At 41.3% G+C, this 23045-nt stretch overlaps 1 protein-coding gene across 1 annotated transcript in view; it reads right to left on the bottom strand.

Moving 5' to 3' along the window:
* Positions 1-4594: 4594 nt before the first annotated feature.
* Positions 4595-23045, bottom strand: part of Gprin3 (GPRIN family member 3) — a 59051-nt gene continuing 40600 nt past the window's right edge. The window contains exon 2 of the mRNA XM_051203081.1: positions 4595-7013. Coding sequence (XP_051059038.1) covers positions 4634-6904 — 2271 coding nt within the window. The 5' untranslated portion in view covers positions 6905-7013 and the 3' untranslated portion in view covers positions 4595-4633. The remainder of the gene's footprint in view (positions 7014-23045) is intronic.

Below are 23045 nucleotides of genomic sequence, written 5' to 3'. Positions count from 1 at the left end.
TCTTCACAGAGCAAACTATGTGTGCTGATGCTCTTGCTGGTACAACTGCCTCTTTTTGGCACGGTATTGCTTGGCTTTAGTTTCACAGTCAACAGTCTTTATGATCAAATTGGTTTCTGAGATATCTAGGTCTTGGGGGAAAAAACGTGGAATTAACATCTTGTTGCACCATTCTGGCCTCCCATCGTCTAACCGAGACTGCAGTTATTTGGATGCCCTTTAAAATTATTGTCACCTTGATTTTCCCAACAGCAGAAGTGTCTTCAGGATCATCTGCTGTTTGTATATATATCCACATTGACAGATGGACTGAATTCACTTTGAGAGAGGTTATTTGGTTGTGGCAAGTGAGTAGCTGAGCTGGTGAGTGTTCAGCATTAAGCACAGCATTAAAGACCTCTGGCAGATACCATTGTGAGACAAATGTCCCACCTCAGTTCCTCATTTATTTTCTTGGTTATTGAAAATCAAACTTATTTGATTTTTGAAGCCAAGGAGGATAGATTTTGTTCCGAGAGTAAGACAAAGTCCATGGGAAACTGCTTCAGTATTTACAAAGCTATTTTTGCCAAAACTCTTCAGGGTTATATAGTTATTCATAAGCCTATGTGTCTGCATAGATGACTTTCACAGTCACTCATCAGCTGCAGAATTTTGTTAGGGGACAGTATACTGCTAAGGATGGCAGGAGAGTCACAGATTGCAGTTTCATTTGCCGGGGGGCAGCAGGTGACCTGCATTTGGAAAGAACCAACAAAGAGGCCGCACACAAATCAAGGGACAGGGCTAACAGGAAATAAAATGCCAGTTTAGAAATGTGACTCGGTAGGTACTGACATGGACAGAAACAAGGCTTCTGATTTGTCACGCAGACAAAGCAGTGGTAGTGACAATGTCATCAACTCACTTAAAATCCTTCAGAGGTCACTGTGTCACCACACTGGGGATTTCCCAAGCTTATTACTCACACACCATTTAGAACAAAGCAGAGGAAGACAGCCTCGTCTCCATGGCAGCGCTGTGGCTAATTAGTAAATCTGAGTCTACAGGAAGCCATGACTGGGCTGTGTGCAATAAAATCACACAGATGTCATTCTAACACATTGCTTTCTTTGTACTGATCTGAAAAAGCAGACAGGAAATATGGAGAATTATGTGGCACTAGAAGGGGACCTTTTAGAAACACTTTCACTGAAGAAGTAAAAGGAGACAGTGATTTCTCATGTACGTACAGTAAATGTAAAAGTGAATACAAAAATGGCTGGGCAAGTGACATTAAAAGCACACCGTCATACATCCCCTACAAATAAAAGTTGAAATCCCAGTGTGTTCTATTTTGGTTGTGTCCAGATGCTGGAGGATATCAAAAATGAAGCAAAATAGCCCAAACTGGGAACAGCAAAACCCAGAGACTCCTAGATCAAATCAAATGACAATTCCCTTCTCTTTATCTTTCTGCTTTGAGATAGCCAGCTCTGGTTAAGGATTTGGTTACAAAGTCCAACCTCTGAAGTTTAATTTTTTACATGCACATTCAGTCCAACTTAACTTCAGCTTTATATTTAATCTACAATGCAGGGAATACAGATATCCAAAATAATGTGTGTGGGATACTTTCTAAGAATAACAACAACAACAAAAAAAAAAAAAAACAAAACAGAAAACTATCAAAGATCAAATTACTTTCTAGATAGCTGAGCTGGTAAAGGTAGGCAAACATGAGCCGTTTTACAACTACTTCATTTTGGACATACATACTTATGCACAGGTTTCTGCTTAACTTTTGACATAACATAATATATCACATGTCCCTGATTCCAAAGAAGGGTTGATCAGGATTTTACTGTATGTTACATAGGTGGTCATGGCGCCCAAACCCACTAATTCGAAAATATGTTGCTAGAAAATCATTCACAATAAGCAAATTACAGTGGAAGCTGGGGTGTTTGTCTTCATGGTCATTGAAACAGAATAATGGCAGTTTCTAGTATTTTCTTTGTAAGAGGTATAGCACTTTTACATTGAAAATGCTGAATGAACTTTCCAGACCCTGAGGCTTCACTTCCTTTATTACTAATGAAAGAAATATTTTCTACTTCTTTCTTTAATGAGACATTTACTGTCTATATTTCAAAATCTAAGATGTATTAGGAAGGTCTAAATGACATGTGGAAAAAGCGAACGGCAGACACAAATAACTCCCAAACCAGTGTATGTTACACAGACATGGCAAGAACAGCAAGCCATGAGGAGTGTGCTAAGAAAGCCATCATGTGCCTCCCTGGATAAAGAAGGCAAGGGGTCCAGCGATGTCCTGAAGGTCAAAGGTAAAACTTTAAATGGGATTTTACTATGAGAGTGTCTGTCACCATGACATAAACACCTGAACAGGTTCCCAGCTTAATGGATCCATTTGGTGAGGCATTTCCACTGCTGTTTCTAAAAGCTTTCAATTCTATAAGTTTTAAAACAACCAAAGGGGGGGAATTTTCCCCATTTTGTGGTGTTTTTTTTTAGAGTCTTGCAGAAATTAAAAATTTAGTTCTAGTACCAAAGAATTTATTAATCAAATATCTCTTCTTAAGTTTTGGATCTGAGAGGCATAACTATAACACCAAACTGAGCAGTCTTGCTTTGCTGAATCTGGGACAGATGCCTACAGATCTCCAGGTCCTCAGCATCGCTGAACTGTCTAGGCAGTTAGGGTTCCTCTGAACCCACAGACAGTACTGTTGATCAGAATTCTTTCTTCTTTTCTGTTGTAGCACTTCACAACAAAGGATTGCTAGGACCCACCGTCTGGAGTGGGCCCTGTGGACAGCTGCTCTTGGGTATTTGGGGGAAATCTGTGTATACTCAGCATGGATGCTGACATGTGACAGGAGGCCCCAGTGTGTGCAAGATGGGAGACCGATTAAGTCCCAGCAAAGGCATCTGAGACAAATGAGTTTTATACTAAATCTCCAGTCATTAATATAGCAATTTGATCAGTAATTTGACAGTAATTTCTACTTTATAAAGCATTCTTAGTAGAGGCCAATTAGTAAGAAATTGAAAATGTGTCTTATTAAAACATTCATTGTAAGTTCCAAGTATCACACTGTAATTATCATTCTCCAACTCAGAGGGTGCTGTCACCGTGGCCTACTGATGCAGCCACATACACAGTTAAATTGTTCTCCTAGAAATCAAATGCAATGTAGTAGGTTTGCTTTTAGAGCTCGGGTGTAATTTTCATGTTTATAATCTACAGAATAGAAATAAATTGGAAAAGCCAAAATAAATATTTGGGTATATCATTGATACTTGAGCCTCATCGAGAGTGATTTCAGTGAAGGCAGGTAACTGTTGCTCTTTCTTTCACATCTTAGTCCAACATGTTAACAGGTCAGCACTGGCTAGAAATGATGCTGGAAGGAAGGCCTTCCCCAAATGCACACCCAATGTGCAAGTTGTTGCTCTTACTCCAGCTCAGTGCCCAAGGATGTTTCCATGGCCCATGTTTATCCTTCTGTAGAAACCAGTGAGAGAACATGGCCACCCAAAGCTCAAGATTTCACAAAGATCTCTGAAGTATGTCTCTTAAAAGTGATAAATCTGAAGCCAGTGGTAGTGAGTGGCACAGGCCTTTAATCCCAGCTCTTGGGAGGCAGAAGCCAGCCTGGTCTACAGTAAGAGTTCCAGGACAGGCTCCAAAGCTACACAGAGAAAGAAACCCCTGCTTTAAAAAAAAAAAAAAAAAAAAGAAAAAAGAAAGATAAATCTTGAAGGGATATAGGTTGATATAGGTTGTACATTTGAAGGAGAAACTGTTAACCAGAGGATTAATTTATAATTCAAAATTTACCATTATCCTTCATTTCATGACTCCAGTCATGGACATTTTGTCTACTGTGAGAAAATGCCATTTTAATTTGCTCAGAAACACAGAGATGCACGTTGCTTTCAGTGCAGAAAAATGTACAGATTTAAATTCCTGTTTGGTACAGGCCATATTCATACTTGGAAGCATAGCTAACTTTTCTAGCTAGAACTTTTTCCACATAAAAACGGTTAGCTTCAGAGATTACAGCCAATTTCTATTTGTTATTAAATGCTTTTGACTACAAATTGAATTTGTTTCAGTTTTTCACATTAAGGTTCTTATGAACCACTTAAACCTTTGTGGTACTAGTATCCTTACTTCCGTAAGACTAGAAGTCATCACAGAGTTGCTAATAGTGGGTTTTCTTAGTTTTAATGTAAAGCAGATTATTTTAGTGGCAATGCCACTCTGTCATAGACTAATACCAAAAGGCTCATGTGTAGTGAAAATGTGTTTGTATAAACAATTACGTGTTAAAAAAAAAAAAAAAAAACCCAGTGAGGATTATTTCTTCTGAATTAGGGGCGCAGACCATCTCCGAGTTTCGCTTCTCTTCTTGTGTTCTTTATGTCAATGTGAAATGGCATTTTATTTATAGAGGACTGGACAGTTTGTAATAGCTAAGTTAATAACTGCTTTTACTCCCAGGTGTCTTAAGAAAAGAACGACAACAAACCCCAGACAAAACAGAAACCCAAACCCTTAAGCTTTGACAGGGACAGAGACAGACAGAAGGAATACCACAATTCATATAGCAGCGCCGTTTCCTCAGTCCAACACAGAAGACGGGGCGGGGCGGACACAGCAGTTGGGGCGCCGGAAGTTTTGCAGCATGGACTGCAGAACGCCCTGCTGTCTCCCTTTGAGCTTCTTACTTGAAGAAGAATCTGAGGAAATAGATCTTCGAGTCTGGCCACTTTGTGTTTTAACTAGCTTCTCATGTTCCCTAATTTGTCTTTGTAAATGGTTCTGGATGGCAATTCCCAGGGACTCTGGGTCCAAGGAAGCACCATACACTTCCCAGGTCATGCCCTGGTCATCCCATACTACGTCCCTGACTCGCTTGGATTGTTTCAGATGCAGCTTGGAGTCTGCACCCACCTGTTTCTTCTTTTCTCCAGGTGTGAGCCCCACCTGGGCAGCAGCTGCGGTCACGTTGAGTTCCTTCAGGAACTCGCTTACCCTGCTGGCCCTTCGTGGGCTGGCCTTGACTGAGCGAGAAGGGGTCCTCTTGCCAGAGCCTGGGCTCGAGTCACCTGTGCCATCGGATGGCAGGCTCAGGCTCGTGGCTGTCTTGGTCTGTTTGTGTTCTTCCAAGGTATTCTGCTGGCTCTTCCTCCCCGGGGAGGGTGCAAGGCTGGCCTCTGGTCCTGTACCTTCATTTTCTTGAGGTTTAGGATTTAGCAATAGGGTTTTGGCATCTTGTGTGCAGGTGGTCCCAGGTGTGTGCTCTTTGACAATATGAGGAGAAACGGGCTTCCCATCCCTTGCACCTCTGTTATCAGTGGGGTTCAAGCTCTCCCGCTGGCCATCTTTACTGACACCTCCGCGCAAGTCAGGTAGTTTGCAGTCTGGCCCTGTTTTGTGGTCATTGGTAGTTTTCACTACAAATTCAGGTGGCCTGGTTTCAGAGTTCCCCAACCCATGACATATCTCAGCTTGACTTCCAGCAATGAGGGAAATCTGCCCAACGGGGCTAGCTTTCTGGGAGCCAGGATTAGTACCGGTAGGCTGCTTGGAGGTTGCCTCTTGGCTTGCTGAAGACTGCCCATCTTTCTCTGTATCCTGGTTCTGAATGGAGGCTGTCAGTGAGGATTTAAAGGCTTCCCTTGGTTGGTTGTCTGGTTTGCCTTTCCCCTGGAAAGCTGCAGGAGTGGCAGCAGCTGGCTGGATGTGTACATGTGGCACAATGCCAATGCTCTGCCTTGACTCCTGTGGGTCTACCATGCTGTTAGAGAGTTCCAGCAAGTGGCCTCCACTGCCTTCACCGTGGCAAACTACACGTAGCTGCTCTTGCCCGTTCTCCTGCTCAGGAGTGGGGATTTCCTTTAAGAATGCCGGGAGGATGCTGGGGCTAGTAGAGACAGACCTGCTCTCCACACTCGCCACTGCCTGCACCTCGGCATCTTGCCAAGCTCTTTCAGGGACCTCCTTAGTCTCCCTTTCAGCCTGGCAGGTCATTGTACTGGCTTCTTTGAACCTTGACACCGGATGCTGCACTGGCAGCGGTACCTTCTTTGCATCTGGAGAACATGTGGGATCTCCGCTGGGGATGGAGGATGGGGGAAGCTTTGCAGGAGCAGAGGGCTGTTTGATCTGCGAGCATCCTCCTCTTGCTACAAGTTCACTGGACCCCACTGTGGTGTTACTGTTGACTTTCTGCTCTTGCCGGTCAGGTCTGTCTGCAGAAGGGGACAAGTGAACCCCCATTGCTGGCTCTGAAGCCTGTACAATTCCCTCCATCTTGTCAGAAGAAGGAACATCACAGAGCATTTGACTTTTGCTGCTGGAACAGGTGGCCCTGCTGGGACAGCTTGGCTTCTCAGGTTTCTCACTGTTTGAGTTTGCCTTGGACTCCACCAAGGAATCTTCAGGTACTAGACAGGTGCTAGTATTTGTCAGGCCATGTAGGATAGCACGGTGAGCGTGCTGAACAGCTGGCATTAAAACTGGTGCAGATGTAAGTTCTTCTGCAGTAGGATCCGGGCCTGGTGTTGCCAGGTCCTTGCTTCCTTGCAGCTGGGGGTCATCAGGAGTGTTGTGTGTGGGAGACACTTGGGCCACCTCATGTAGAACACCAGGAGATGCCATGTCTTGCTGGCTGGTCTCCTGTACACAAGCTGGCATCATGGTCTCAGCAGCTGCACTGAGCCTGAGGCTGAGCTCAGCCCGGGCATTGCCGATGATGCCACTGGCATTCTTCTCCGGCTGAGCCTGTTGTGGCGAGACACTCTGCAGCTCTCCTCGACCTTCTTCCTTTCCAGAAGTTGCCACCATGGAGGCTTTAGTCACTCTCAGAGGGTCAGGTACAGTCCCCATGGGACTTCTCTCCAAGAGCACTCCAGTGTCTGCCCCCACGTACGTTTTCACCGGGAAGTAGGCAGAACTCAGGGGGAAGACATAGGGATGAGCCCTCTGAAGAACTGGCCTAGGGAATCAAGCAAACAGTATCATTAATATGGCATACCTTTTCAGGAGGAAATAAAATACTGAATTGGCATTTTGATAAGATCACATAAGTTCATTAAAACTTTTCTGCTTGAAACTAGATTGGTGGTACAGGTCCATCTTCCCAGCTCTCAGAGGACAAATGCAGGAGAGTGACATGTTCAAGGCCTGCTCAGGCTAGAGTGCAAGTGGAAGGTAAGCCTGGGCAAGGGAGTGAGACTTATCTTAAATGACTTGAAAAGGATGAGGGTGTAGCCCAGCAGCAGAGCAGCTCCTAGCATGAGAAACAGATGACACAGGTTCTTTCACTAGGGATGACAAACAAGCAAATGACAAAATCATGCACACACACACACACACACACACACACACACACACACACACACACACACACACAATCACACCAAAAACTTCTCATATTTGTTGATACAAAACTCTACTTGAGGTAGAAAGACTGAAAAGATTTCTGCTCACATTGAATGAGTGCTGTCCATTGAATGAGTTTTTCACACAACCAACTTCCATAACAACTTCAGAAGTCATCACTGTACTCTGATTTGTTAGCAAAGTAAAATCCCTCAGTGCCACTAACTCTGTGAAGCACTGAGCAGGCCTGAGGAGATCAAGAGTCTTTGCAACAGAGTATCCAGAAATGGGTCTGGATGTAAAGGGGGATTTTAGTCTTTGACCAAAGGGCATTTCAAGTCTTCTAAAGGATCTAATAGAAAGGACTAGTAGATGATCTAGAACAGTTGTTCTTAACATGTGGATCACTACCTCTTTGGGGCAAGGGCTCAAATGAGCCTTTCACAGGAGTCATTTAAGATCATCAGAAAACACAGGCATTGACATTAAGATTCATAACAGTAGCAAAATTACAGTTGTGAAGTAGCAATGAAAATAATTGTATGGTTGGAGGACATCACAATCTGAGGAACTGTATTAAAGGGTTGCAGCATTAGGAAAGTTGAGAACAGCTGCTCTAAAAGGAAAGACAGGGAAGGTTTGGTTTAATAACCATATTCCAGTTGAAGACAATCCTAGATGTATTTATATGGACTAAAGCATTAAAATATAAGACATAAATAAAGATCAGGTAAGAAATAAAATCTGGGAGTTATCAATGTAATAGTGGTGGCAGTAGTATATGCATACATTAAGAAAAACAAATGAAAACATACAAATAAACAAAAAACCCCAAATGGATAGCTACATGAAATTCAAAACTTTTCCATAACAAAAAATTCTATAAATTCTATAAAATATATTTTAGATTACATATTTGAGTGGAAAAATGTTTGCAAGAAGTAGAAGACATTTGAAAATATCTATATTATACCAATAGCCCTTATAAATGTAAAGATCAAATAATCTGTTGGAAAAGTAGGCAAAATAACGGGAAAGCACACTTAACAAGAAACCAATAACCAGTGAGCTTCAGAAAGGAAGAGCAAGTTCATTTGTCATCAGATAAACACACAGTGAGATTGTACGCTACACCAACTGCACTTGCAAAAGCAGATGTGTAGCAGTGTAGCCTGGGGAGACTGAGTGGAGGAAAGAATCTTAGTAGTCATAGGCACAGAGGCATGTCACTCTAGATTTTCCAGGGAAGTAGTGTAGTTGTTACAGCACACCCCTGAACCTATGAAGCAAACTGTATCAGTAGAAAGGTAATGGTAAATGGCATGCTCCTTCAACTGCCATTTGTAGGAGCAAAACCTGGAGATAAAGACTAGGGGAAGCAGCAGGTTTTATCAGGACATAGTCTACCATAAGGAATATGCAACATAACCATAAGGGATATATATATATATATATATATATATATATATATATATATATATATATTCATTCTTGTGCAAAAGAAAACCAGGTGCTTCATATATTTGCACACACAGGTTAGCTTAAGAGTACATGGATTTTAAGTACATTTAGGATGAGACTTAAGTATTAAAAGAGATTGTTGGGTTAGAGACAGAAAGAGGAGACAGATGAGGTAGTTGGGAAAATGCTAATTGAAAACAAAATGTATCTTATATCACCTAGGATAGGTACCTATGCAAAATCATATACGGTTTCTGATTTGGTATTTTAGGAAGAATAACTAGACATCAAGTCATGAGGATAAAGCAATAGATTATAAATTAGTGGAGTCTGCATTTAAGTTTATTTTTCTGACAAGCAGGCAGATACTTCAAGCTAATCACTTAACTTTTCTGGGTTCCCCATTAATTCACTGGCCTAATTGACCATAGTATTTCTATAGGTATCTCAAGCTGCACCATTCAAGGGCCCCGCCTCTTTGCAGAGGGTGGACAGTATATAGACACTTTTAAATGAGGTTGTGAACTCCAGAGATGAAGTCAAATATGGTTGGGTGAGGATTCTTTAAATAAAAGAAATTACCATATTTTTAAAATAACAAAACAAGGTTTTGTTGTTGTTTTGTTTTTGATTTTGTTTCTTCCCTAAGTTTTGGTGGATGGTGTGAATGATTAAGACATAGGTAGACATAGGTAAGCTGTATGCATGATTATGATTGTAGACATAGGTAAGCTCACACTGGCAGATTCACTATCAAATGTCAGTCAAAACTGTCTACAGAGAACTTTACAGTGTTATTTACCCTGGCCACTCTCATATGAAATCTAGAACAAATCAAACTTATTCATATTAGTGTGTTGAATACTTACCCATCTCCAGTCCTTGCTGTCTACACAGTGACACCATTTGTATGAGTTCCTATTCTATTGTTTCTCACTGGAGTGCCACCGCTTGCAATAACACAGCTGTTTCTTTCCCTCGCTTTCCTGCATTTGTGTTCGCTGACTTTTCTCTCATTCTCTATCTCCTTCGTCCTCAGAAAATGCCCACTGTCCTGGAAGCCCTCACTTGAAGTCCATTTCCTTTCCCAAGGCCTTTGAGTCACGGGCTTTACTTTTTAAAATCATTCAGAGCTTGGTTCTCTTTGTTCTTTGAATTGTAATTTTCATATACCACTTGTTCCTTGTTTAAATCCCTCATTTCTCCATGGATGTTGCAAGGTTCAGGAAGGCAGGGGGCAGAGGGTGGGTTGTTCTTTGTTCCCTCCACAGGATATAGGGAAGGGTCTTATACATAAAGAAAGGTCAGCTGATGCCGTTTCCCTCTAAAATGGACAGTATTAAAGGTCTGACAAATTCCCGACTAATGGAATATTTTAATTCATGAATTGAATTATTAATGGAAACATAAAAGACTGTTATTTGGGGGAAGTAAGAAAATGATGGTGTCTTAGTTATTAAACGGTGTGTGTCTATAATTCACGTTTAGACTTTTAAGGCTTGGACACCTGCTATGAAAAGCTGGTAGATCTCATAAAGTTAGAAGAACAGCCTGTCTCCTGTGTTATGTGGCTGGATCCAAAAAATGAGTGTGCCAAGTAGAATTGTAAAAGAGGAATGGCTTGAAGTTCAGCATCTGAAAGCTAACAGACTTCGACAGGAATGATGTCACAACATCTCCAGGAGTCATATTATTTCCATTTCCCACTTGTAGTGCTGGTTTAGCATAGAAATGTGATTCCTCTCAACACTTTTGTTAATAGAGGTCAAATTATCCATCAATTTAAGACTAAAGAGGAAAAGACAAGACTAACACACTAGCCCCAAATTTCTTTCTAGTAGATAAGCAATTGATACTGGTCTCAACTAGGACTGGTAATGGGGTGGTCACAGATTCCAAGCGCTGGAATGCTTCCCATTTTCTCTCCTGTTCCCCACCATGTCTACCACACTGGACAAACAAGTACAAAGGGGTACTGTTATCATCACCCTGATCCCAGCCCTTGGGATAGTGAGGAAAGCATTGTGGGTTCCAGGTTAGCTTACAGGACAAGGCCCTGTGTCAGCAAAGCCAAATGAAACAGAAACCATCAGTGCCCCCATAAAAGGCAGCCCCTGGGCAGAGTTAATTCCCCTGCAGAGCATCTCCTTCCCTTCCTCTCTCCTTCCCATCATCTTTCTTCACCTTCCCCCTGCTTCTAGTTTTCTCTCTTGAATTAAAAACATCTGCTGTGTAGCTATTTCCTCTTAATAAGTGAGAGTTAATTGAAGCATCCTGTCAGGGAGGGATGGGAGGGAAGTTCCTAAGACCTAGGTAACCGATGAGATTCAGAACTCTCAGGATTTACAAGGTTCAGGAAGCCCTGAAAGCTGCAAGGCCCCTGCCAGGGATCAGATAGACAGCAGGCATTGCTAGGAAGAGCGAACTGACCAGTGGCGCTTCTGACAAGATGGGCAGGGAGCTGCAGGGACACAGAGACATCATGACACCTGGGTGGGCTTTTTGGTGATACAGTGTCTTCGAGTCATCCTTGCTCCTGTCAGTTGTCCCAGAAGCCTCTCTGGCTTATCATAGTGGAGTGAATGGAATCTTTAATGTGGTCCTGTCCTGTCTCCCCAGGAGAAGTCACACAAAAGGCAGCTCATAAAACCCAGATTTCTCCTTTGCATTTTTAAAGTTATGTTATTTCGATTGAAATATTAGTTACTCATTTTCTCCCTTCCCCCCTTTCACTCCAATGCTGCCCCCTACTGTTGTTCCCCCTATAACTTCTCCCAAGTCACATCTCTCCTCACTCCCTCAGATCCAGCTCAAATCCTCCAAGTCTTGTGTCCAAGCACAAGGTGTCATCAGTGATAGGGACTTGATCAACCTATGGGAGGTAGCCAAGGGTACAGACTCAGCCTATACTGTTTTGGGACTCTCAAGGCCTTACCCCGACCAATAGCTTGAGTGGAGATTTCTCAAGCTTGGTGCTAGGCTTGCTGACTCCCTTCAACCCCAGTGTTCCTTTGGAAGACAATGGGTTCCTTGACTATACCTAGCCCCCTATTTTCCTAACAGGCAACACCCACTCTCAATAAGGCAGGCAGCAAAGTACCTCAGCTGTTCATGAGGTTATCCAAACTTGTGGGGTTGGGTGGTGGGAAAAGTATGAGGCAGGAGGAACACAGAAGGTTGTGTTGAGGACCAACAGGGTGTCACTGCAAGACAAAGGCAGCAAGGCTCAGGCACCTATTACCTTTGAGTGTGGCAGAGTGGCTGCTTTCCTAGACTAGGACTTATCCTATGCCATGCCTTTTTAATGATGCCACCCCAATGTTCTGGGGACCTGGGGAAGCACCTCAGTCTTTAGCTTTTTGACAGCTGATGAACAGTGCTGGGTACACTTTCCAGTAGAACTGCTGCTTCAACAAGAGGCTTGCAAGGAGTAAGCTGCACCCTACAAGTTGTCCTGTTATGTGTATTCTAGAAGAAAGAGACATTGGCCTTATGTGTCACTGAATTCCATAGTGAGTGGGACTTGAAGCCAGGAAGTGATATAGTATAAAGACCTCAAGCATCTTCCCCTTTACTAAACATAACTTGATCATGAATCCTAAATGCCCAACAAGTTAGAATCAGTCTACAAAGCACAGCAAGCATTTATTATTTCCTATATTCCAAATTGAATTGAAGTTACCTGAAAAACAACATCAAAAAACATCAAAAATTTAAAAAACAAAACAAAAGCCCTGTATCTGTGGCGAGGACTCTACAAGGCTGACAACTTGTTTGAGAGTTGGAATGTTGTAGATCCATGATTAATTTATCTTGGGCTATTTGGAGTCCCCTGCATTGCTGCTCCTACACTGATCCAACATCTCTATGACAATGACATAAAACCTCAGCTGTCCTAAAAGCTAGGATTGTCATCAGATAGCATATAAAACCTATAAAGACATTTTTCCAACTTTGCTGTACCGCGCCTATTCAATGTCCTCACCAGTGTATATGATAAATGCCTTTATTTGTGATTTTTTTCTATAAGAAGTTCATATAATTATTTCTGCTTTAGAGCATATCACTGGGACAACCTGAATCCATGGTCTCAGACCGTGGTCACTCATTTCACTAAGAATAAACCATCTCTAATCCTTCTCTGCTTTCTGGTGACAATCTGGCACCCAGTTTTTGGGTCCCTTCTATGGGATGACTCTCCCAAGTGGCATCAAGTCCTGGCATGAGTCCTTTGTGCCCAGTCATTTTGATGCCTGTTCAAAAGGCAGTTGTGAGGGTTCTTTCTGGGGACAGCTTCCCCTCTTCAGTTTAGTCAGTGGTCTGTCGCTTCACTGGGCGCTGATTCCTGGATGGCCTCTGATTCTGATTTGCTTCAGTGCATTTTATAACAGACTTTCTCTCTCTCTCTCTTTTTTTGGTCAAAAACCTGTTTCCTTGCAATTAACTCTTTTCCAATATGTTTTTTTTTTCCAATTGCCCCCTCTTGCATAACACAGCCGTGCCCTTTTAGTTTAGACATAAACTGAGTGCCTAATCATAAAGGTACCAAAGAAAAAAGTTACCTCATGTGGGGCACAGGATGGAGGAGTCAGTGGTAACTTTTCAGGACACCCACACACTAGTTTCACAAGAGAGCCCAAGAAAACAAAGGGTTAGCAGCGATTTCTCTCTGCTGAGCTCTTCTCCTGCCTTGTTAGCCTCACCTTTACAGATCCTAAGAAGTAGCTTTCCTTTTGTCACCATAAGACTGAAGAAAACAGTTACTGTTCACAGGCACAAACGTGGTGTCCCGTGGCCTGCAGCCCAGGACAGTGGGTGAAGCTCCTAGGATTAAAGCTGCACCCACGTTAAAGGTTCTACTCAGCTGATGACGACACAAGGCTGCAGGGAGCTGCAGTGCCGGGGATCTCAGGCCAAAATTATCTTGGGCTAGCTTCCGCTAATCCACAAGCTAGGACCCTCAATGGACGGCATCTGAAATTCACAGCAGATTTCTTTCCTCTGCTGTAGCTCATCTGCCTACTGTCTCTGCCAATATATTTGGTAAATGCCTTGATTTATGATTTTCTTTTGCCTTATGACTATTAAAAACTCATACAACTACTTTCACATTGGACTCTGTCATTTGGGTAAGTGTGAATCCATACAAGGCCATGGACACTCTCATTTGGCTCAGCATAAAAATATATTCTGTTCATTCTGAGAAGAGAACTGCGGTTTTCAGGAAGGGTTTCTTTATATAACTATAGCCTTGGCTGTCCTAGCTCTGTAGACCAGGCTGGTCTCAAACTCACACAGATCTACCTGCCACTGCTTCACAAATGCTGAAATTAAAGGCATGCACCACCACCACCAGGCTTAAATATGTTTTATGGTACCTATACATCAGACTGGCAGAAGTCAAAGTATTAAGATACATGTGCGCATGAATCTAATGTATGCTTCATACAACGAAAGGACCTTATAAACAGTGAATGAGAAGAGCTGACAAGCTGGCTCAGTAGGTGAAGGTGATTACTGTGAAAGTATGTTGATTTGAGTTCAATCCATAGAACCCCTGCAAATGTGGAAGGAGAAAATTGACTCCACAAACTTGTCCTGACCTTCACACATATGTACCTTTGTCCACATATACCATAGACATTCATGCACAATAATAAGTAAAAGTCTAAAAACATAAATAAGTGAAGACTCGAAGATGTGACTAAGCTTTTATGTTAGGCTGGCAAATCATGGAAGACAGCAGACTAAAGAGGATCTACTAACAGCAGAGCACTGGGAGGGTGTGGCAGGGCTCTTCCTGAGGTTGTGTCCAGTCCTCTCTTATGATAGGGATGTTCTGACCTGATGGGATAAGGGGTGGGGGCTTTTCATGGGGAGAGATCATGACTTGTTTCAGGGAAGGGTCCAGATAGCACTTCCAGCACATGCCACTCTCCAGCTTAGGATAGAATGCCCTGGGCACCAAACTGCAGGGTAGTGCCTATGCCCACTAGGGGAAATCTTCCCATCACTCCACATAGATCTTCTTCGCCGAGGCAACAGGGTTATGGCAATAAATAGAATTTACCTGCCTCAAAGAGTGTGGTAAAGATTAAGTGAAATAAGACAAGTACCACCTGACCTGGCACTTAGAAGCAATAGTTGATTATTATTATTTTATTATTTTATTATTACTTCAGAATTATTATTTAATCATTTGGTCAAAACTCACCTATGAACAAAGTATGTAATGTATTGTATATGGCTCTATACTTAAATACATTTACTTTATGCTCTCATCTAGAGATGGTCCTGTGCAAGAAGCATTCTGTGCATCTGAAATCAGCACACCAACAACCTCTTCTTTTTTGATCAGTGCAACATGGAGACATTTGGGCCTTTGATCGGCAAAATCCAAACTCTGATTTCAGTAACCTTGAGAAACCTACCTTAGGATTAACTTGTGGCTAAATATAAACCCAGCATTTAAAAATTCCTGAAGGTTTTTGTTTTTAATCTGAACTCTTGAGAATAAGCATTTGCAACATTTATGTTTTCTATTTTCACCTTGTGTAATCAAGTTGACTCCTAGCATTTTCTTGGTTTGCCTGAGAGATACTCAACACATTGTTGTTTTTATCTCCTTTTGCAACACAGCTTTGAAGTGTTTCAATTGCCATCTTATTTTAATTGCAAAGATCAGGAAAAGGGAGATGGGGGATGGGGGAATCTCAGGGCTAAGCAGTGGTTAAATAACAAGCTCATGGAAGTCAACCTAGCATTCTGTATTTGCATTTTTCAAATTTGCATTTTAAAATTCCATATTCGCTATGATCAAAGCTACTCCCCATCCTGATTTTCTGCAGGATGTATTTAGCAGCAGTGAAGCACCACTCTGTCTTCTGCATGACACGGTTGTCCTTGCTTCTTCTCCTCTCCTGACCTTGCTGGGCCTGCTGCCCTCCCCTCAGCTTCTCCATCACTGGTCCCCCACTATTCATGTCCTCATTAAAATGAAGCCTTCACCTCAGCCTGCTCTCCTATTGGCAAAGGCACCCTCCAGGGGCTGAAGTGAGCACCTCAGAGGGCAGACACTTAGGAATGACTTCTGCCTTCAGCTCCCATCAAACTTCAGTGTGGAGTCCCTCTTCCGGTTCTCATGCTGGGGCCTTTGATCAGGGATGGATGGCGATGTGTCTGAGGCCAACACTGGTGGTGATGGAAAGAGATGTCACGAAAAGGGAGCAGTGCAGCACACAGAGCTCACAGGGCTTTCAAAGTCCCAGAAATCCAAAAGAGAAAAATTAGCAGGAAATGGCCTGGGCCTTCCAGATTCTTCTAATGATGTGCAGCACCTTTGCTCAGTGTAACTGAAAGAATCTAGGGTGCTCTGTTCTTTCTAGAGTCAGGATCCTTGGGATTTGGCTTGTGAATTGAGATGAGAGTTAAGTAAATTTTTAAAAAGAGGAGAGGGAGAGGATGGGGAGAGGGAAGAGAGAGGAGGGAGCCAGCACACTAGCAGGAGCAACCTGGCTTTCCTGCAGGTAAAAACACTGCTAGGTACCAGAAATGCAAACATGCTTTGCTTCTGTCCCTTATGGAGATTTAACCCACTTAAAGAGACAAGATAACATCAACTGTGGGCTATAAGTGTGCACAATGGTATGTGGTTAAGTGACTTAGTTCTGTGACAATAATGTATACTCTGTAGATGTTCAAATCAGCAGAAGAACACTATATCTAATTCAGTTGAGGACTCCTGTCTCCATCGTTCAGAAAGTTCAGAAGAAACAATTGCTTGTGAAAATCTAGTGAAAATCTCCAAGTCAAAATCAAAGGTAAGGCTGTTAGTACCCATGTTATCCATTTAATAACCTGAGTGCCTCTCCGTGCCACAGATTCAGGATAAAAAAAAACCCCAAAGAAGGTGGCTATGCCCATGTTTGTGAGGGGCTCCCAACTCCTCCAAAGTATTGAATAAAACTGGGGTGTTGTAAGAGAAAAAGGAAGAGAAATAAAAAGCCCAAAACGTACCACAGAAGTCAGTTCACTACATTTTTGGGGCATATATGTCACCCTGAAGGATAGAAATCTTTGCGAACGAATTTAGTGTGAAGAAGGGGAAGCAGATGCTGTGTGGGACCCTAGCACTAAGGGCATTTTTCAGTACTTCACAGGAGGCTGAGAAGCCCCCTCCCTTCATCTCCCCTCCCCTCCCATCCCTTGTCCTCATTAGATTCTAGTATCAGCCTAGCCTCTGTTTGTGACAATCTAGACCCATAGTTCTCTACTTTCCCAATGCTGCAACACTTTAATACAGTTCTTCATATTGTGGTGACCCACAACCATAAAATTATTTCGTTGTTACTTCATAAGTGTAATTTTGCTACTGTTATATAAATCATAATGTAAATACCCGATATGCAGGATATCTAATATGTGGCCCCTGTGAAAGGGTCATGTGACCCAAAGGGGTTGACACCCACAGGACCACTGACCTAGATTATCAAATAACTTTTAGGGGGGCAAAGATGAGTGCAGTCTTCTTTAAAGGCAAGAAAAATAAATGTCTGCAAAGTATAATAATTCATTCCAGCTGGACATGAAGCAACTCTGAGGATGGCTGTCAGGGTACACCCAGTGCTCTGACAGCTGCTACTCTGCCTCTGAGAATCTAAGTTAGGAGAGCCTGTGGAGGGAAACCTTTGTAAAAATGCAAGGTCACGTGAGCTTCGGTTCAACAAGTCTACTTTAGGTGCTGACTTATGGAAATGTACTAATGCATATATGCCCCAGGTTATTTAGTACGGTGGAATCAGGAGAAATCTGAATAAGCATGCCCTGGTAACTCTTTACATAAATGGCAATATTGCACAGAGTGAGTGTGATATAGTGAGCCCCACATCTCATGAGGACAGTATTGTGAAATGGTAAGGAATGCTCCCTCCAGTGAAATTACAATAAACAAATAAAAAATATGGTAATAATTCAAGAAAAGTCAAGATTAAAAAAAAATCTAGAGTGCTACCATTCATACTAAAAGGTGGAAGGAAGCATCTATGTTCATATATACAGGAAATATTTCTGCAAGGATAAATGTGAAATTGATCAGAGCAGTGAAATGGATGCTAAGGGTCAGGGTAGAGAAATATTTTATCCTAAACAGTTTTTATACTATTTGAATTTTAAAGTATATGGGTACTTACTCATTCAAAAACAATGAAAAAATTTTCAGAATTGATATTCACATAGTCGGTAGCCTCCGCATATCTATTAGAGGAGAGGGGTTGAAATGCTCTGATGCAAACACATTGCCTACATGTTTATTGCTGTATAAGGAGGGCATCCTGGCCATGCAAGTAAAGAAGTCACAATTTCCTTATCTCTTGTGGTTATCTACATGCTCCAGGCAATACAAGCAATTCTCAAAGGCCACAGCTAAAAATACAAAACAAAACAAAACAAACAAAAAATGCTGCTCACAGTGATGTGTGTAAGGTTAGAAGAGCAAATCTTACTTACGTTACTTGTGCCAGGCTATTTCTATGCTGGCCATAGTTTTTAACTTATAAGCAGACTGTTTTAATATAAAGGAATAGCTCATCTAGATGATAAATCTATCTATCGGGGTCAGAGAATTTCTAACTCCATGTCTAGATGGGTATAGCTTATTAGGGGCTGACATATGAGTGCTCACGATGTTTTTTCATTAGTTTGTTTCAAATACTTAGGAGAAAATATAATATTGATTTACAGAAAAATGTAAAAGATTAAGTAGTCTCTTGTGAAATCTTTCTGACCCAGAGAGCAGCTGCATCTTCATATTCCCAAGTTTGGGATGAATTCATGAAGTGCCTGTGAATACACACATATGTGTTACTACGAAAGGCTGATGGTAAGTTAGAGTGATGCTGTAGTTAGGAAGACTTCCCGCCCCGCCCTGCCCCCGCCCCATCAATTCTTCCTTTTGTATCTACGTTTTTGTTGATATAGCCAGCATAATTTATTTAAAAATAATCTATAATAGTATAAAGCAGAAATATAAATCACGGTGGTGGGCTCATTATTTTATTTTGGGGGAACTTTGTAGCTACAATTAATTATTCAATGGTGTCTTAGTTACTGCTCTATTGCTGTGAAGAGACAGCACCAAGGCAACTATTATAAGAGAAACCATTTAACTAGGGCTTGCTTACAGTTTCAGCGGCTTAGTTCATGATGGTCACGGAGTATGGCAGCATGGAAGCAGGAGCTAGAGCAGTTGCTAAGCGCTGTATCCTATTCCTTAGGCAGAGAGAAAAGAAGCGAGAGACCGGAGGGGGACGGGAGGTTGCTGGCATGTGCTTTTGAAACCATAAAGCCCTCAAGGCCACACATCCTAATCCCTCTAAAATAGTGCTGCTCCCTGGTGACTAAGCATTCAAATTGACGAGGCTTTGGGGGCCATTCACAACCGCCACAAAACGTTGTGTAGAAGATACAAAATCTTAAGGAAGTTTCTTGGTGAAGGCATATACACGCAGTTAGTAGTGTGAAACTGGAATTTTACTCTTGCTTATGGGAACATGAACTGACTGAAGGAATATATTATAGGTACTCGCATCACTTGGGTAAACTTTGAAGTGATAATTCTACCTATAGGATCTGAACTTGAAAAGTAAGTAAATTGCAAAGATCAGGAAAGGGGGGATGGGGGATGGGGGAATAAATAAAACTGGCACAGGAATGATGAAGTTCACCATGGGGTTTACAGTTCTCTAAATAACTAGTTACTAGATTTCGGTCCCCATCATCAAATTTAGCGATGAGGCCCATGACATGGAGTCCTATCAGCTGGCAGTCTTGGGGTGTCTACTCAGTAGGAGGCAGGAGCCCTTTCTCATTTGCCAGCTAGTTCTTATTCTAGTCATCACATCTGATGGCTCTGATTCTTTCCCAGGAAAGGAAAAAGAGAGTCTTGAAATTAATGAAATCTTTGGAAAAACTTCGTAACAGTGGTTGCTGTGAGAGGAGTGACTTTGTCTCAAAACCCCCAACAGCAACCAAAACCAAAGCCCATACAAAGAGAAAAAAAAAAAAAAAAACCACAGCAGCACAGCAGCCATACTCCACACAACAACCGAAATAACCAAACAAAGCTAAGACTAGGGTTGAACTCCAGACTTCATAATTGGGTTCTGCAAAACTCACGTTTTGAAACCTAATCTCCAGGGTGATTAGAAACTAAGGGTACAGCTTTTTGAATGGGCTTATTGATCCTGTCAAAAGGGCTGAAGCTCTCAATAGCTCTGCCTTGCTAGGGTACAGCAAGAAGACAGGAACCTCCTGGTGCTGCCTCTACAGACTCCCAGGCTGCCTGCAATTTTCTGCTTCCAGAAGCAATGAGGAACAAATCACCACTGTTTAAGCTTACCAGGTCTATGGTTCTTGTCACCAGCCCTATTGTGTTCAGACAGACATCAATATGCTATGGAGTACTGGAACAAAAACCACAACCCAGAGATTCAACCTATATCATGATGAATGTTTGCATAACATAGGATTCTAATAAATTAATAAAGGGATGGGCAGGAAAAGGGCATGCAGGTGTGGTATTAGTGAGTCCCATGACAACTGTCACTGTTGCTACTGATGGGGTCACATCATCAAGAAATTCTTAAGGTTTTCCTAATGGTGTCTACTTTTGTTCCCAGAATGCTTTGCTTGGTCCCATAGCTCTACAAAACAAGTATACAATTCAAACATTTACTGATAGATTTAAAAGACATTTATTTTAAGTCAGTTCCTTGGTATGCATATATGTATCGTTTATTTAAGATTAAAGTAAATTTGCATACTAATGTTATGCAGATCCTTGTTTATTTTTATATACTTATCAGAGTACTTATCAGTCCAGGACACTAAGTAGTGCTTTTTAGAATGATATGTGCTTTGTTCAATTGTCAATGCTAGAATTTTGGTTCACATAAATATATGGTGAAAAATAGCAGGAGTATGTTGATGGCCATTTCAGAAATCGCTGTAAATTTTGTTTTAATAGCAACTCAAATTCATCAAACAAGTTTTTAATAAGAGTTAGTTCAGCAACTCAAATAGTAATTTAAGATAACTTTTAAAGATTTAGTTCTTTTTATTTTATTTTATTTTACTGTAGGTGGGTGTGTTTTCTTAAATGTATGTATGTATGTGTACCATGTGTGCATGGTGCCTGAAGAGGTCAAAAGAGAGCATTAGGTCCCTTGGCATCGGAGTAACAGATGGTTGTGAGCCACCATGTGGAGGATTGGAAACAAATTCAGTTCCTCTACAAGAGCAGAAAGTGCCATTAACTGCTGAGTCATCTCTGCAGCCCCACTAAACAGCAATTTTTGAAGCCAAACATTCTAGCATGACAAGATCCAAATATGAGGAATCGCAAATATTAAAAGTCTTTGTGTTCTGAAATAAAAACATTTTCTGGGGAAGCAGCAAATGTCATATGTACAGTAATGCCACTTCAGTTCATAACACAGTTTCTTGAATCTTAGTTGAGGTATTTCAGACAGCATTCACTGGTGTTGTGTGGTAGGACAGCACGTTGCATACACTGTGTGCACAGAACTAAAGCTGCACCATGGGGAACACTTCCAGAAACACCTCAGATGCATTACATGTTTGATATTAATTTTATTATTGACAGCAGCGTATGTTCTACACAGGTTGGTGACTCGATTTAAGAAGTGGCTCTTTCCCAGTACACATCTCTGACAGCCCCATAAGAAGCCATCCTCTGAAGTCTCAGTCAGTCATACCAAGGTATTTGTCAAGGTAACCTTGGAATTTCTGAAGTTAGGATTTGTAAGAAGAAAATTTCCTCTTTACATTCCCAATTGTTTAAATGTGAAACTCAAACATCCATTCCCTCTAAATGTTTTGTATTTTCTTGGTAACATGTTTCTAATTGTTCTAAGTAGTTTAATAGGATTTCCAATTTAATAAAGTACTACATTTATACAAATTTTATCTACCCTTTGAGCCAGCTTGATTTAAATATATATTACAGCCAAATATACATACTTCTATCTAACCACTTTTCTGTTTCCCCCAAATCAAATACTGGTATAAGTAATATTTGTCTTCCTTTTTTTAACTTAAATTTCATCTCAAAGACCCTAAAGACTACAACAGAAAACACTTAGAACTGATAGTTTTAGTAAAATGGCAGTCTAGAAAATTAACTCATAGTATACAAAATTAGCATACAAAAATCAGTAGCCTACTTGTATATACCAATGACAAAGATATGAAAAAAAAAAAGGAATTGATCAAATTTACAACAGCCTCAAAAAATTAAAGCATAATGTGTTGGAATAATAAACCTAACCAAAAAAAAAAAAAAAAAAAAAAAAAAAAAAAAAAAAAGACAGACCTCCATAATGAAAACAATGAGGAAAGAAATTGAGGAAAACCTCCCACCTCCCATGATCACGGATATCATGGATCAGAAGTATCAATATGTGAAAATGGCCATCTCAAAAATGCAATCTATAGTTTCAATGAAATTCCAATAAAAATTCCAATGTCATTCTTCAGATAATTTTTCTAATGTTAAAATTCATATGGCAGTGCAAAAGATCCTGGATAGTCAAATAATTCTGAGTCAAAAGAATACCACTCTCCAGAACCTATCCCCATTCCTGATTTAAAGTTAAACTTCAGTCATAGCAATGAGAAAAGCATATACTACCACAAGGACAGATATACAGACCAATGGAGAACAATGAAAGATGCAGCTTTAGCTATATAATTTTTGACAAAAATATCAAAAACTCTCCTTGGAGAAAAGACAGCCTCTTTAGCAAATGGTGCCGGGGAAACGGAAAAGCTAGACTCTTTCTGCACAAAACCCAGTCCCATAAGGTAAGTCCTGAAAGTCTATCAGGGCTAGAGGAAAAAGGAAGGGCAATGTGTTGCTAAGGGAACGAGGCAAACATTTGAAAACATTTGAAAAGTGGGAACTTACATTTAAAAAAAAATGAAGTGAAGAGTCAGCCCACAGGAGGGAACAATTCTTACCGGCTACATGACTGAATAGAGGATTAATATCCAGGCCATAAAAGAACTAAAAAACCAGAACAACAAGATGAAAACAACCTAATCAAAAGCCGCCCTAGCACTGCCAGTTACCAGTTTCTGGCAGATAGCTTCTTACTCATGCACACCT

The sequence above is a fragment of the Phodopus roborovskii genome, unplaced genomic scaffold (assembly GCF_943737965.1).
Source record: "Phodopus roborovskii unplaced genomic scaffold, PHOROB, whole genome shotgun sequence".
Classification (NCBI taxonomy): domain Eukaryota; kingdom Metazoa; phylum Chordata; class Mammalia; order Rodentia; family Cricetidae; genus Phodopus; species Phodopus roborovskii.
The sequence above is the reverse complement of the archived record's forward strand: the minus strand, read 5'-3'. Positions and strand labels throughout refer to the sequence as shown.